This window comes from Erythrolamprus reginae, chromosome Z (genome assembly GCF_031021105.1).
Source record: "Erythrolamprus reginae isolate rEryReg1 chromosome Z, rEryReg1.hap1, whole genome shotgun sequence".
NCBI lineage: Eukaryota > Metazoa > Chordata > Lepidosauria > Squamata > Dipsadidae > Erythrolamprus > Erythrolamprus reginae.
In genome coordinates this window covers 67,479,005-67,494,877 of record NC_091963.1, presented here as the reverse complement: position 1 = coordinate 67,494,877, position 15,873 = coordinate 67,479,005, and the positions used below count along the sequence as shown (strand labels likewise).

Here is a 15,873-nt window from a genome sequence, read left to right as displayed (position 1 = left end):
ACGCTCCTTCCGACCAGCTGATGGGCACGAAGGAGGCTTGCACAGGCCACAGTGAGGCCAGTCAGCCATTTTGAGTGCATTTTTCGACAGAGTTATTTCTAATTCAGGCTCAGAGTTATCCAGGTTCCTTAGATCCTCAAATCTCTCCTGCATTACCTGCGAGTAGAATGGAGGAACATCCAACTAGCGAAACATCCAACTCCCCTTCCACAGCCCCAAAGATAAGAGCAAGGGCAAGGACAAGGCCTTGCAGTCATCATCCTCGTCCCTTAAGGAGGCAGGCACATTAAAGCATTGGAGCAGAGGTTGGAGGCAGCCCTCCACACTCCCTTAACAATGCCACCGTTACCCACATGGCAAATGCCTCAGGCCTTGGACCCATTAACCCCTCAGTCCACCTTTGGGTCTTCAGGGATGACTACAGGGAGGGACTGATCCCCAGAAAGGCAGCTACCGTCCCTGCCACAAGTCATGCCTTCTCCTGGCCCAGCCTTGACCAGGTCAGGGTCTGCAAGTCACTCCATGAGAAGCATACAAAGCCCTTCAGCTACATTTACACCTAGCTGCTGGGCTCAGGGCACAGCCTGAAACATGGCAACATATGTCCCCTGCTCTACAGGACATTATCACTAACGCATACTCTTAAGGGATGACAGCAGGGGTGCAACAGTACACTCATCACCCCCGTGAAACCCAGCCAAAGAACCTCTGGTCTGCACTGCCCCCTTCGGGTTTTGGATCCTTGCAGAGGAACCTGCCCTGCAAGATGACAGCGATAAGGAGTATGACCTATCTGAAGACGAGACAACCCCTGAACAATCTCCAGCTGCGGGGCTTTTTAAACCGTCACTATTCAGAATTCTTCTCCATAAGGCGAAACAGGTGGTGGATTTACCAGGCACCACTAAGATGCCTGAGACCACTGACACAGCCAAGACAACTACGACTCTGTTTAAGGAACCTCAACCCGAATCAGTTCATATTCCATCATTGAAGATTTTTCTGGAAGAGCTGAAACTACCTTGGCAGTACCCTGCAGCAGCACAAGGCCCCGCTACTATTGAGAGGAAGTTTTATACCTTTGACAAGGAGTTCGACAAACTGCTGGAATTCACACCTATTGATCAATCGGTGGTGACTTTGATTTCCAGTGCCTTGGTGCCTTCGGAGACAGGTGATACCCTCAAACCGGAAGACAGGAAGGCAGAGTCATTGTTGTGGAAGACGCATCAGATGTCCAGTTGGGGATTCCGGGTGGCAGCTGCAGCATCCTTCTTCAATAGGGCATTGATAATGAGGATATAAGAGATGCAATCTTGACTTGGGCCTGATGATGGTCACCTGCACCAAGATCTGAGTAAGTTGCTGGCAGCATCGGAATTCTCGGCCGATGCCACGCTCCATGCGGCAAAATTCTCAGCGAGAGGCATGGCGACTACACTCTTGTCACGGCGTCTCCTATGGCTGAGGAATTGGCTGGCGTTTGGCCTCATCACCCCTCCAGGGCTCTAAACTTTTCGGGGAAGCACTTGAATCGGTCCTCATAGAGGACAGGGACAAGGGAAAGGTGCTCCCTAAGGCCTACAAACGTCAAGATTGCCGGCCCGCTCCCTACACACGACGACAGCCCTTTCGTTGGGAGCCTCCCTTGGATACCGAGAGTAGCGAGGCTCATGTGGAGCAGTTCCACCATCCCGGCTTGCCTCATGACCATCACACCATGAGCAGCTGGATGGAATAGGCAGGCTACAAGCTGCATGGGTTCTTATGTTGGGCTTATATTTGGGTAAGGCGTATATTAGGTGCATGTGTAAAAACAGACTAGGTCTTATTTTTTGGATAGGTCTTATTTTCAGGGAAATGGGATTTCCCCAATTATTCTACTTCTATTTGCAGATAGTTTGAGAGAACCAGTAACTCTGAATCTGACTGAACACTACTAAGAGACTTTGTTAGGACTAATGGCGATATTACAGGCATAAAAATGTTTGCATTTTTCCACATTTATTGCTTCTGCAGATTCACGCCTAGCCGTCCTTTTAAGGTGACCCACTCCCTTCTTAATGTGGAGGGAGCAGCGGAACCCTTACAGCAGCGGTCCCCAAACTGCGGCCCGCGGGCCACATGCGGCCCGCTGAGGCTATTTATCCGGCCCGCGGGTGAGTGACAGGAGCACATCTAATTTTCCATGAATAAAATGCAGTATTTTGTTAGTAACTAATATCAATCATCAAAAAAGTTGCAGAAGTTTTTTTTCTAATTTTGTCATACAGTTACATTCATTTTCTTTTAATCAAATTCCCTCCTCAAAAAAGTACAACACCAATTATATTTCTAACTTACTAACCATTATGACAAAGTGCTTCCTTCTTTCTTTATACATTTTTCTATAAGCCAAGAAAACCTTGTATAGCCAATCAGATGTTAACAAAAGAAAATTAAAAACAAAACATAAACATATATGAATTTCAAGCTTCTCCCCCCCCCCCTAAATAGTACGTTCCCATTTTGTTTTTTACTTTAAAATAGGTGTGTGCATAGGGAATTGTTCATAGGGGTTTTTTTATAGTCCGGCCCTCCAACAGTCCGAGGGACAGTGAACTGGCCCCCTGTGTAAAAGGTTTGGGGACCCCTGCCTTACACGGTAGAGCTGAGGAATTTGTTCAGTTTCTGGTGGATACAGTCACCCAGATTCAGACAGACCTGGACTCTGATTGGGCAATTCCAATCAAGATGAAAGGGGTGGGTCTTACTCCCATTGTGTGGGATGAATTTGATTATGTGACTTCTGAGGATGTGGACAAGACTATGGGAGCAGTAAGCTCCGCCACTTGTTTATTCAACCTGAACCCCTCCTGACTGATATTGGCCAGCAGTGAGGTGACTTGAGGCTGGCTCCAGGCTCCTTGATGGAGGGTCCTTCCTGCAACCTTTATAGGAAGCAGTTGTAAGGCCCTTCCTCAAGAAGCCTTCCTTGGATCCAGCTGAGATCCACTGGGTGGATCCACTGGGTGAAATAATCTGACATCACAGGGTGAGATATCAGCAATATGCTGACAATACCCAGCTATATATCTCCATCCCATATCATGTGAAATGGTGAATGTGATATGCCAGTATCTGGAGGCTATGAGGGTCTGAATGGGAGTTAATAGGCTCAAACATAACCCTGACAAGACCGATTGGCTGTGGGTATTGCTTCCAAAAGATCACATTGATTGTCCATCTTTGATTCTGGGGGTGGAGGAATTGCTCCCCTCAGAATGGGCTCACAATTTGTGTTTCCTCCTAGACTCAGAGCAACATCTTGACAGCTGTGGCTAAGGGCACCTTTGCACAGATTTGCCTAATGCACCAATTGCGACCATATCTGGAACAGATATGGTCCAGATATGGGGTTGCTGATCAGATACAGGGATCAGGAGGCTCTTCTCACGGTCACTCATGCCCTTATCACCTCCCAGTTAGATTATTGCAATACACTGTACGTGGGGCTACCCCTGAAGAGCATTCAGAACACAGGTCCAGAACACAGCCGTGTGAGTCATCGTATGTGCACTTATATACACTCACACCACACCAATTCTCATCGAACTGTACTGGCTCCCAATTAGTCTCTGGGCACAATTCAAGTAGTTGATTATCACCTTTAAAGCCCTACATGGCTTAGGGCCAGACTTCAAGATCGTCTACTACTACATACCTCCCAGCGACTGATAAGGGCTCACATGGTCGGTCTTCTCTGGGTCCCGTCAGCTAAACAATGTCAGCTGGTGGGCCCACGGACAAGGGCCTCCTCTGGCAGCTTTGGCTCTTTAGAACAAACTACCTCTCAAGATCTGGACTGCCCCCACCCTACTGGCCGTCCAAAAAGCTGTAAAAGATCTGGCTTTTCCGGCAGGCCTGGGGTTGCTGATCAGATGGTACACCATGGGTTCGGCCCCAAGAAGCATGCATGATTTTTCTTAATTGTTTTAACTGCTTGATTGTTGGTTTTAGATGTTTTAAACTGTTAAATTGCTGTGAACCGCCCAGAGTCCTTTGGGAGTTGGGTGGCATATAAGCCTAAGTAAGTGAGTGAGTAAGCAAGTAAGTAAATTATTTGCATTTTGTGATTTTTACCAGTTATTTCTCTTATATTCTGCTATCCAAGTATTATTATTTTTATAGTTAAAAGATCCTGCAACTTTTGAAAAATTGGGTTTTATTTCATTATTTAATATTTCTATAAATATACAGTGAAATAAATCTATTGTTCTGATTTTGACTTTTGTTTTTGTACTAGATAATCTTTTTATTCCTTTTCCTTTTTACTTTTGTGATATAACAAACTTAAATTAAGTCCTATACCTAACATTAAACTTAAATAAAACATAACATTTGTAATCTTCTTGGCATGTTACCGTGTTTCCCCGATAGTAAGACACCCCCGATTGTAAGACGTATGGGGGGTCTCAGGGGGGTCGGCTAATATAAGCCGTACCCCAAAAGTAAGACATATGTCTTACTTTCGGGGAAACACGGGGGTATTGCCGGGGGGGAGCCCGATGACGTCAGGAAGACCCAGGGAAGGTTTCTTCGGCCGCCCAGCAGCTGATCTGCTCGGCAGCGCTGCAAGCCGCCGCCCACTCGGCTCGCTTCAGACCAGCGCCGTCCTTCGCTTTGCCAAGCCAGGGAAGAGGCGGTGGCGCCGCAGCGAGGCGAAGGACGGTGCTGGTCCGAAGCGAGCCGAGCAGAGGGGAGCGCCGTCCTTCGCCTCGCCGCCACCGCCTCTTCCCCGGCTTGGCAAAGCGAAGGACGGCGCTGGTCCCCGCTAAGCCTTCTGCGCCTGACTCGGCGAGGCGAGAGGGAAGAAGGAGAAGCACAAGTGGATGCGGAGCGCCCGGGAGGCATTTATCCGCCCGGGAGGCATTTATCCGTCCTTCGCTTCGACGGCGCTGGTCCGCCCCCTCGGCTCGCTTCGGGGGGTCGGGCCGAAAACGAGCCGGCCCCGGTGCCCGGGACAATATAAGACATACCCCGAAAGTAAGACGTAGGGGGGCTTTTGGGGGTAAAAAGAAAGTAAGACACTGTCTTCTCTGTCATTTGGCTATTATTCCAAAGAGATTATTGACATCTATTAGTACTGTAAGTACTAATATTGATTTATTTTTCCCCATTCCCAAGAAAAGGTTTACAGTGAACTTTGATCAAGAGTATTTTCAATATAGTATCAAATGAATTGTCTATAATATTAAATAATCTGTTTGTATTATTTTTGTTTTACATATGCATGTCTATAGAAAACTAATCTTCTTGCACCAGGTAAGCAAAACTTTAAGTCTGGCTTTTCATTTTGATACTAGTCCTGATTAATAAAGACTGAAGGAAGTAATCTTATACACATTTAAGTATTATCAAGATTGTTTATCATTCTTCCTGTTCACAGAAGGCAGTGTAAAAAAATGAGTACGTAGATGTGTCGGGAAAGTTACAGCATTAAAAATCCACATTTTTGGTTAGGAGTTTTAGGTTCTGTATTATTAATAGTTAATATAGAAACAAGCAGGAAGAAATCATGTTTATACTGTATATTTTATATATACAATGTTCCCTTGACTTTGCGGGTCCGACATTTGCGGAAAGTCTATATCACGGTTTTTCAAAAAATATTATTTAAAAAATACTCCGTGGTTTTTTTGCAAAACCAAGGGTTTTCTGGGGCTGCCCGATGTACAATATTGTGCATTTTAATTCTCCTCCACCCCCCACTCCACCCCAGGTTCTTTAAATAAAAGCTCCGCTTCTGCCCCAGCCTTCCGATCCCTCCCCTTTAATTCTCAGAGCGTTGGTACGCTCCAATTGAAGCCGAGCCTTACTGCCAGCGAGCACAGCAAAGCCCCCTGCTTGCCGCCTCATTGCCCCTGCAGGTTCTGGGGGTAAGTAAAACCAGGAATGGAGGAGGGAGGGGGAGGGGGAGGAAGGTAGGGAAAAAAGGGAGCATCTCTACTTCGCGGAAATTTGACTTTTGCGGGCGGTCTTGGAACGTATCCCCCGTGAAAGTCAAGGGAATACTATAATAGCATTTTCAAACAAAGAGGTATGTTTATTATTTAAATCCATGGCCATTTCAGATTTTAAAAATAACATACAATGTGATTAGTTCTTCAGTTTTCAATTCTTGATATAATATAAATAATTAAATAATTTTATATCTATCTGTAGTTCGATGCAATTATTAATACTTTTTTGAATAAAATTCACTCTGTGGATTTGTGCTTGTGTGTGTGTGTGTGTGTGTGTGTGTGTGTGTGTGTGTGTGTGTGTGTGTGATACATACATATATCCCAAAACATATTCATGTGTAAAATACCAGCTTGGTGGGATTCCTTGCTATATTAGAATGAAGGGGATATAATGAAATAGAACCTGTCACATCATTTTTCTATTTTTGGAACTACCCTGTTTTCCCAAAAATAAGACATTCCCTGATAATAAGCCCAATTTTTGAGTGCATGGCAATAAGGCCAAGTACTTATTTCATGGTTCAAAAAATATTGTTTGAAAATATTCTATAATTTAATCAATTAAATATTTAATTTACAAATAGAATTAACCAGTAACTATTACTTTATTAACTAAATAAAGATTGTATATCTTTTTATAGCTATGACCAGTCCTGGTGGACCTAATTCTGTGCGCACAAGTAATTTTGTTCTTATTGCTTCACATACAATTTTATTATCTTCAGTTGGGACTACCAAATTTCTGTTGGACAAGGTAATTAATTTATATTTTGATTTTCCGCAAGCTATTTCCTTAAATTATAATAGTTTAATAAAGTTCAGTATGGGCCTACTATTGATTTTGATTACTTCTGATATTAGATTGTCAGAAATTTGTTGCATTTATTTCAATGATAATAAATAGAATTACTATTGCTTAATTTTTAGAGCACTGAAATAAAGGTAGCACGATACAATTAGGAATACATTTGTATTAAAGTCCTGATGGTTCTGATAGCCAAGTTGGTAGGCAGAAATAATAACAATAAAATAACAAAAATATAAAAATAAAAAGTAACGAAAACAATATCAATGTTATTCAATAAAGATAAATATATGATAGTGATTAAAATGAATTAAACCTGTAAATGGAAGAAGAGATACATATAGCATTAAAATAGAGTTACTACTGTATTACTATTTCTACTATATTACTACTAGATCAGCCTTTAACTTGTTACTAAATGATACTTCTACATTTTCTCATTTTATAATGCAAAGATTTTTCAAATATTGACAGACTAATCTTTAGAATCCATCCTTTTTATATTTTTATTTTATTTGAGAAAAGTTAAAATACAAAACTCCAAAAAAGTTTAAAAAAAAGAAAAAAGAAACAGAACAAATAAGATAGAAAAAGGTGTGCATTAAAAAAAAGAACCCAACTCATATACATATATTATCCTTCCTAGTTGAAGACTGCTTAATACATTACTGCAATACTGGTTTTTCACCCCTTGTGAAACAGCCCAACCCAATTTTTAACTACTAAATCTATTTACAAATTAATGACCTGTCATCTATATACAGTACTATATTAAGGACAAAATAGGTTTTAAGAAAAACAATGATAATAAAAAAAACACAGTTAAAGTTCCAAAACCTATTAATAAACTGTTATTGTGATCAATTCATAGAAAATTCTTGCTGCATCAAATATTCACATTTCTTTCTAAAAACTATTTCTTAACAGTTGTTATCTGATTAAACATAGTAAATTCAGTTCCCCAGAACTGGTCTAATTTTCCAAACAGATCTGTGGTGTTCTGCACGGTCTAATCTGATCAGAACAAAAGGAAAATCAAATTTCAAATGTATATGAAAAGCAGGCTTTATGCAAACAAATTCAGGCTTTTTAGTCCATGTTGGCAGCTTTTCCAGTTAAATTGGCTTAGAGATAAAAACTCTGGCTGCACCCGAGAATCAATGAACATTCCTCAGTCAGATAATATTTTGTTCAGTCACACATGCACACTCACAGTTCTCCAAGGTTTCCTCATACAGCTGCATCTCAGCTTGATGAATTTAGAAGAATAAGAGCAGTTTGCCAGTAAAGCATTTCTGGAATCCCGAATCCAGGAGTTCCACTATTACAAACGTTGGAACGCCACAACTTTTTAACAAATGATTCCTCACTTATATACTATTTGGGTGGTCAACTGTTTCCTAGAGCTATAACCAGTAATGCGCTTCTGCCCCCAGGGGCAGTTTATGCACTATTTATTGAATAGTTTTTTTGTTGTCCTTTCTTCTCTAGTACCTTAATATGAACCTTAATTACTTTTAAAATAGGAAATAATTAAATAGTATATTTTTACCCATAAATGCTTTAATCATTTTAATAATTATCTAGAACTGAACTTTTATAGCAGTTAAAGAAAATTGAGCTACTTGCCTAATATGTTATCATAGTGAACCTTATAGGTTCTGTACAAAACCTTAAAATGTTACTGTGCTCCTCAACAAGTCATGTTATTTGTCCTTTTTGTGGCTATTCAAATAATGTGACTTAATCAACTGAAAAAGAGTCCAAGCACCTATTTGAAAATTTATCTTGGTTGGTAAGTCACTCCTACCCAGTCACATGACCTTTAAGCCACCCCAGGTCCCTTGATTGTCAAGCCACACGCACAAAATAAGCCACAGTGAGGCAGTACAATTTGTTGGCAGTCCATCACTGATTATAACTTTCTAGACTTTCTTTCATAGACTCAGCTTCTGAACCTTTTCCCATAAAGATATTCCTATCTGCTTTGTGACCTTCTGACCTGGGCATCTAATAGGGCAGTGATGGCGAACCTTTTTTTTCTTGGTGCCGAAAGTGTGTGTGTACGCGCTATTGCACATACATGAGTGCCCACACTTATAGTTCAATGTCTGGAGACGGCAAAAATGGCTCTCCCGACACCCAGAGATTTTCTGGAGGCCTGAAATAGCCCATTTCCAAACCTGGTGAGCCCACTAGGCCCATTTTTTGCCTCCCCAGGCTCCAGAGGCTTCTCTGGAGCCGGGGGAGGGCAAAAATGCCTCCCCCCAAGACTCTCCAGAAGCCAAAAATGTCCTCCCAGTGCCTCTGGGTGAGCCGAAAATCAGCTGGCTGGCATGCCCATGCACATTGGAGCTGAGCTAGGGCAACAGCTCGCATGCCAGCAGATACAGCTTCACATGCCACCTGTAGTACCCATGCCACAGGTTCGCCATCACTGTAATAGGGGCTCTTGAACTCCCATGTCTCCCTCCTGTGACTGAGACATTACCATCATCGGGGTTTCTACAGTTCCTCAGGTTTCTCAGGTTCCAATTCTCCCTCACTCTCACTCTCTGACTCAGTTGTCAAAAACACTGGCCTAATGTAGCAAGATGGATCCGGTTCATCCTCCTTGGAATCTGTGACTAACTGAGCTGGTCATGGGCCACTCACAAGTGGTTTCTGATTAAATGTAATAAATACATTCCCCAATCCCTTCCAGTCATGGAGAAAATCAACTTGTTACTTCTCCATTCAGTCAGGCTTCTGCTATTGTAAAAGGATACAGGCATGAACTTCAGAGAGATTTGTGCAATCAGCTCAGTTAATTTTAAATCTATACAATCCATATCTTTCCAATGGGCCTGTAACTTTCAGATTGCATTCATTTAGTGGATCTAATTTATTCAGGATACTTTTCACAGTTATTATAATTTAATCAAACTTTTAAGAAAAACTTTCAACTAAGAATTTTATGTTACCAAAAGGTCCGTTTACAGATCTAAACCATTCTTGCTTGTCTTTAATTTAATCCATTGTTACTCTGTGCTGCTTAGCCAGAAATATAGAGAAGCAAAGAAGATATTTGATCCAAGATTAAAAGAAAAGTAAAAAAGAGCTCCAAATATTTTGCAATTTAAAAATAGCAAAAATTCTGTGAGGAGAGTCCAGTATTAACGTAAATCAAATAAAAACACTTTCCCTTTGCAAAAAACACAGTGTTTCCTTAAGGAAAACAAACATTATTTAAAACAACAACATAAATGAAAGAGAAAAAGGATAGCTAGAGTCCAGCAAAGATAAAATAAATCAACATTCAACTGACCAGTCAATTTTTGAAGATAAGCAGAGTAAACTAGAAGATTTGAAAATAAGTTAAAATACAGGCTTGCTTAAAAAATGAACTGCCAAAAGGAAGATATATGCCCAGTGGCTTTCTGACCACTGGGAAGTTGAAGTTTCAAGACTCTCCTTTCAGGGCCTACAGTTGTCCAAAAGCTATCTTGAGTCATTCCTGAATGTTCCTATTCCAATCCAGGGAGCAACACTGACAGAGAGACAGCTTTGGCAATAAAATTGGTAGATAATTGGCAAGAGAGAAAAAGCCTTTTACCATTCAACAGCTTAAATCTACTCTTTGACAACAAGAGAGTTATTTTCTTTCCATCTACATAGAAAAAAATTCTTACTTGAACCCCAACCTCTCTATTGCCAGAATTATTGATTAAGAGCTAATTACCAAAGTTTTAAAGTATAATTCAGCATCACATTTCATTTTTGTTATATTTTTTGCCATGGTTGCATTAATATGAGAAGAAAAAAAATTTCCAAAACCAATTTATAAATGAAGAACACATTTTTTGCTGTAGCCAAGTTTATTTGAGTAGCACTGGAAAAACGACAAGGTTTCGAGGGTTACAGGCAACATTTTTTATAATTGGATAATTATTGTAATGTATTGTCACAGTAATGTAAAATATCAATGATTTTATTTTTGATAACAGCATAGATTTTCTGCCTATACTGTAATATATACAATTAATAAAATGGAGGTTGGCAGGAGGCAGCTTTTATGGTTAATTACTTCTTAGTTCCTGTTTAAAAATGGTAGTAATGATTTCAGACAACTTGTAAAAGAACATTCACAAATTAAGGAGTTACGTGATTTTGGTTCAGGTATTTGGTCTACTACTTCTCTTGTGAATATCTATTTAAAGTAGACTGGCATTAATTTGAGATATTAAGTAAGCAAAATACATTCGGAACAGATTTGGCTGATTTGGCAGCAGACGGGGGAAGGACTTTGTATGTGAGAAAGTTGGTGGGAAGTTGAAATAAGGTATGAGAGTGACGTGACAAACCAGAAGACAAGGGAAATCCGCGGCCCTGCACATTTGTTCTTTTCCTTTTTTCCCCCTTTTTTATTTTTCTATTTTTCTTCTCCATTTTTGGATAATACCATTAAAAATTTCAACAATTTATGTGAGCTGATTATAGAACTAATTTTTAGACTGATCCAGAAACATCAAACAACTTTATTTGACCATTTTCCTTTTTATTATTATTTTTCCTCTCCTCTCCTTGCATAGATTCTGACATTATTATAGACTCTGAAACTGATATTTGATATTTCATTGAACTTTTAAATTTGTACCTGAACCTCCCAAGTAAGGACTCTTGATCTGCCCTAATACTGATCTATATTTTGGTAATCTCAATTGACTTATATCAAAAAAAATATGACATCTTCAATCTATAATTAACAACCACCTGGACTATTACCCAGACTCATGAATAATAAGTTGATTTTTTATTATATAATTTGAATTATAATCTGAATAACATTGAATACTACTACTGAAGTTAATATATCTGAAATTAATATATAATTGGGATTGATGAAACATTTAAAAATTATTTTGACTTAAAAATTAATCTTGATTAATTTTAATATTAATTATTGATACTATCAGGCTGCTTTTATATATCTTATTAGATTGTATCCATTGACCTCATTAGACTGTATTTATAGACCTGATCATATTTATAGATCTATAGATTTACCAATAGGTTTTTAATATTAATTATTGTGATTTTATATTACCTCAACTTAATTAATCATACTGCTCAGAGTAATTTAATTAATTTAATTAACTTAATACACTGATCTATTTATCTATTCTGTTTGAACTGATTTGACTGAATTGACTGAATTAGTGATAGAATTATAACATATAGTAATTTTGATTAAAATAGTAACTGTAATAATTGTAATATAAGTAATACCTTAGGTAAGTCTATTATAACAAAAAGATGGAAGCATTTTATTGTATTTTGAAGGCACTTAAAATGTCCCAAATTAAAACTGGGAAAAAGCCCTTTGTACCATAACCACAAACTCTGAAGTAGCAATGACTGACAAGGCATCCACTCTTCAGGCATCAGATGTAATTCTTACATCCATACAAGAAATGATGACAAAGATGCAGCAGTCAATAGATGAATCAATGGATCAAAACTGAAAAACAGCCTGGAATAACAGACTGGATTGTGCCTTTGCAACCTCTCTGTGGCAGTAGACCCTGGAGATCTTGGTTTACCAAGGAATTCCGAGGAATGAAATGCCAAAAGAGACGTCTAGAGCAGGCATTGGAGAAAACATAAATCTGGGTCTGACCAAACACTTGTAAGATCTTATATTGAGACCTATAAAGTGGCGCTCAACATGACAAAATATGTGTATCATACTGCCTTGATTGCATTAGCGGAATCCCACCCAGCCCCCCTGTTTTTGCAGGGTGGTGCTGAGAATTTTAATAAGTACATTGTCAGTCAAGATGACAGGCTCGTCTTAGTCCTGTTGTGTGGGAAGAGTTTGACTCAGTGACACCTTATAAAGTAGACAAGGCCATGGGAGCTGTGAATTCCGCCACCTGTTTATTGGACCCGTGTCCCTCCTGGTTGGTTTCATCCAGCAGGGAAATGACACAAGGCTGGGTCCAGGTGATTGTCAATGCTTCTTTGAGGGGGGGGGGGTCCTTCCCTACAGTTTTGCACACCTCCTCAAGAAGCCTTCCCTGGACCCAGCTGTTCTAAACAGCTATCATTTCCCCTTTATAGGGAAGGTTGTTGAGAAGATGGTGTCGCTCCAGTTCCAACGGCCCTTGGATGAAGCTGATTATCTGAGCCCCCAGCAGTCTGGTTTCAGGCCCAGCTACAGCACTGAAACTGCTTTGGTCGTGCTGACGGATGGTCCCTGGCGGGCCCAGGATAGGGGGTCACTCCTTTATCCTGGTGCTTCTTGATCTCTCAGCAGCTTTCGATATCATTGACCATGGTATCCTTCTGCACCGGTTGAAGGGATTGGGATTCTGAGGCACCATTCTTTGATGGTTTGCCTCCCATCTCTCCAGCCAGTCACAGTCGGTGTTGGCAGGAGGCCAGAGGTTGACTCCTAGGTCCCTCTCCTGTGGGGTTCCTCAGGGGCCGTCCTCTCACCCTTGCTGTTTAATATCTACATGAAACCACTGGGTGAGATCCTCTGATGGCACAGTGAGTTATCATCAATATGCTGATGACACCTACATCTCCACTCCGTGTCAACTCAGTGTAGCATTGGAAGTAATCTGCTTGTGTCTGGAGGCTGTGAGGGTTTGGATGGGCGTTAATAGGCTCAGACTCAACCGTGACAAGATGGAGTGGCCGTGAGTTTTACCTCCCAAGGACAATCCCTCTGTCTGTCCATTACTCGGGGGGGGGGAGGCTTTTGCCCCCCTCAGAGAGGGTCTGCAACTTAGGCATCCTCCTCGATCCGCAGTTGAGCTTAGAAGATTATCTCTCGGCTGTGGCAAGGAGGGTGTTCACATGGGTACACTTAATCTACCTGTTGTGGCCCTATTTGGACAGGGAGTCACATCTCACAGTCACTCACATCCTTATTATCTTGAGGTTCGACTACTGCAATTATCTCTTTGCAGAGCATTCGGAAATTGCAAATAGTACAAAATGCAGCCTCGCAAGCTATTGTGAGTCTTCCAAGATCTGCCCACATCTCAATATCACTCTGTGAGTTGGATTGGTCTCTGGATGCAATTCAAAGTGTTGCTTATGACCTATAAAGCCCTACACTTCTAATGGATTAGAGGTACCCAGGAAAGAATAAGAGGGAGGAAGAGGAAGTAGAAAGGGAGAGAGGGAGAAAGAAGATAGAGGGGAGCAGGATAGATAGAGATAGAAGGAGGGGAGTAGAACGAAATATAAAAAGAAAACAGATGGGAGATAAAGGTACAAAAGATGAAAAATGTGTTTGTGGCATTTTGGACAGAAATGTATAATGTATGTTTTGATATTATGGTATCGATGTTTTATCTAAGTATGGTGAATACATAAATTCTTTTTTTTTAATAAAAAAAATAGCGTTTGCGCAATGTTGGAGGCAAAAAAATACCCTCTGAAAGCTTAGTAATAAACAAAATATATGATTGTACTGAAATGAACAAATTAATTATCAAATTAAAAGGATAATTAGATTCAAAATATTATGCAATATGGAAGAAATGGTACAATTGGATTGAACAAAAAATGAAGTAAAACACAAAGAGAAGTGAAATGTATATTTGAAATGTATGAAATATATTTTGAAATAAAAAGAAATGTAAATAATAAGTATGGAATATGCTTGGATTAGAATGTAATAATATGTAAATAATAGATATGTAAATAATAGGTAAATGACCACTGTTATGTATAAATTATGAAAATTTGTTAAATGAGAAAAATACAATTAAAAAACCTATTTTAAAAAAAATTGAAAATAGGAACATCATATGGCTCAAATGATGTAAATCTCCAAAAGTAAACTAATTTAAAGTAGACTAAGGAACTTATATTAAATAATTACTGTATATTTTTAGGTTCCATTTTTATCTCCTCTGGAAGGGCATATACATCTAAAGGTTAAATGTCAAATTGATTCTGGTGTGGAAGAGAGAGGGTTTTTGGTAAGTTATAGCACACATTTTAATATAGATTTTATTTTGTTCTTATTTTAAAAAATTCTGAAACTGTCTTCTTTGTGTGACTATGATAAATCTTCTAACAGCATTATGTGACTTTCCAAGTTCTGGTTTAAAAAGCATGTTTCAGCATCTGTTAAATTGCAAATAATTTCTGCTGACAGAATATTGTTGACTCTACTAGATGGCACAATGTGCTATAAAAATTCTCAAGTTCCAAGATCAAATTAGTTATTTAAAATAGTTATTTAAATCATATGGTATAAAGAATTCAAGAATAACCAAATCTAATGAAGAGATTAGGTCCAAAGAAGAGATTTGCTGAAGTCTAGAATACAGGTAGTCTTTTGCTTATGACTACTTGAGCCTGGCAATGATGATCAAAAGTTGTGACAGTCATAAAGTGGGACATCAGGTGGCCAGATCTGATGTTATAATTTTTTTGAAGTGGCTGTTAAGCGAATGCCATAGTTAAGCATATCCATTGTTATATATAAGGTAGCTAAATAAGACATACCGTATATACTCGAGTATAAGCCGACCCGAGTATAAGCCGAGGCACCAATTTTTGCCACAAAAACTGGGAAAACTTATTGACCCGAGTATAAGCCGAGGTTAGAAAATGCAGTGGCTACTGGTAACTTATAAAAATGGAAACCAATAAAATTACATTAATTGAGACATGTTTTAGAATATTTATTTTACAGAAAACCAGTAAACTAGCTCTGTAAATTTAAAAGAGGGTAAACAAATTAACAATATTAACAAATTAAAAAGTAAAAAAGTAGCTCAATCAGCAACAATGCTAAAACCTAACTAGATTCCTTCTCATCATTAATTGGATTTACATTATTGTTCTGTTTTTATATATGCTGTGAGCCGCCCTGAGTCCTTGGAGAGGGGCAGCATACAAATCCAATTAAATAAATAAATAAATCTGTATGTCCAAACAGCTTCAGCATTAGCTGCTGTGAGGTTATCAGCATAGAAAACCAGATAGATAGATAGATAGATAGATAGATAGATAGATAGATAGATAGATAGATAGATAGATAGATAGATAGAA

At 39.4% G+C, this 15,873-nt stretch overlaps 1 protein-coding gene across 2 annotated transcripts in view; it reads left to right on the top strand.

The window, feature by feature from the left end:
• ANLN (anillin, actin binding protein) overlaps window positions 1–15,873 on the top strand; it is a 215,497-nt gene that overhangs the window by 162,140 nt on the left and 37,484 nt on the right. Inside the window, exons 18-20 of one of the 2 annotated variants that reach the window (XM_070726292.1) lie at window positions 5,283–5,304; window positions 6,647–6,759; window positions 14,706–14,792. In XM_070726292.1, the coding sequence (XP_070582393.1) occupies window positions 5,283–5,304; window positions 6,647–6,759; window positions 14,706–14,792 (222 nt within the window). The remainder of the gene's footprint in view (window positions 1–5,282; window positions 5,305–6,646; window positions 6,760–14,705; window positions 14,793–15,873) is intronic. The other variant, XM_070726293.1, reaches the window with a different exon arrangement.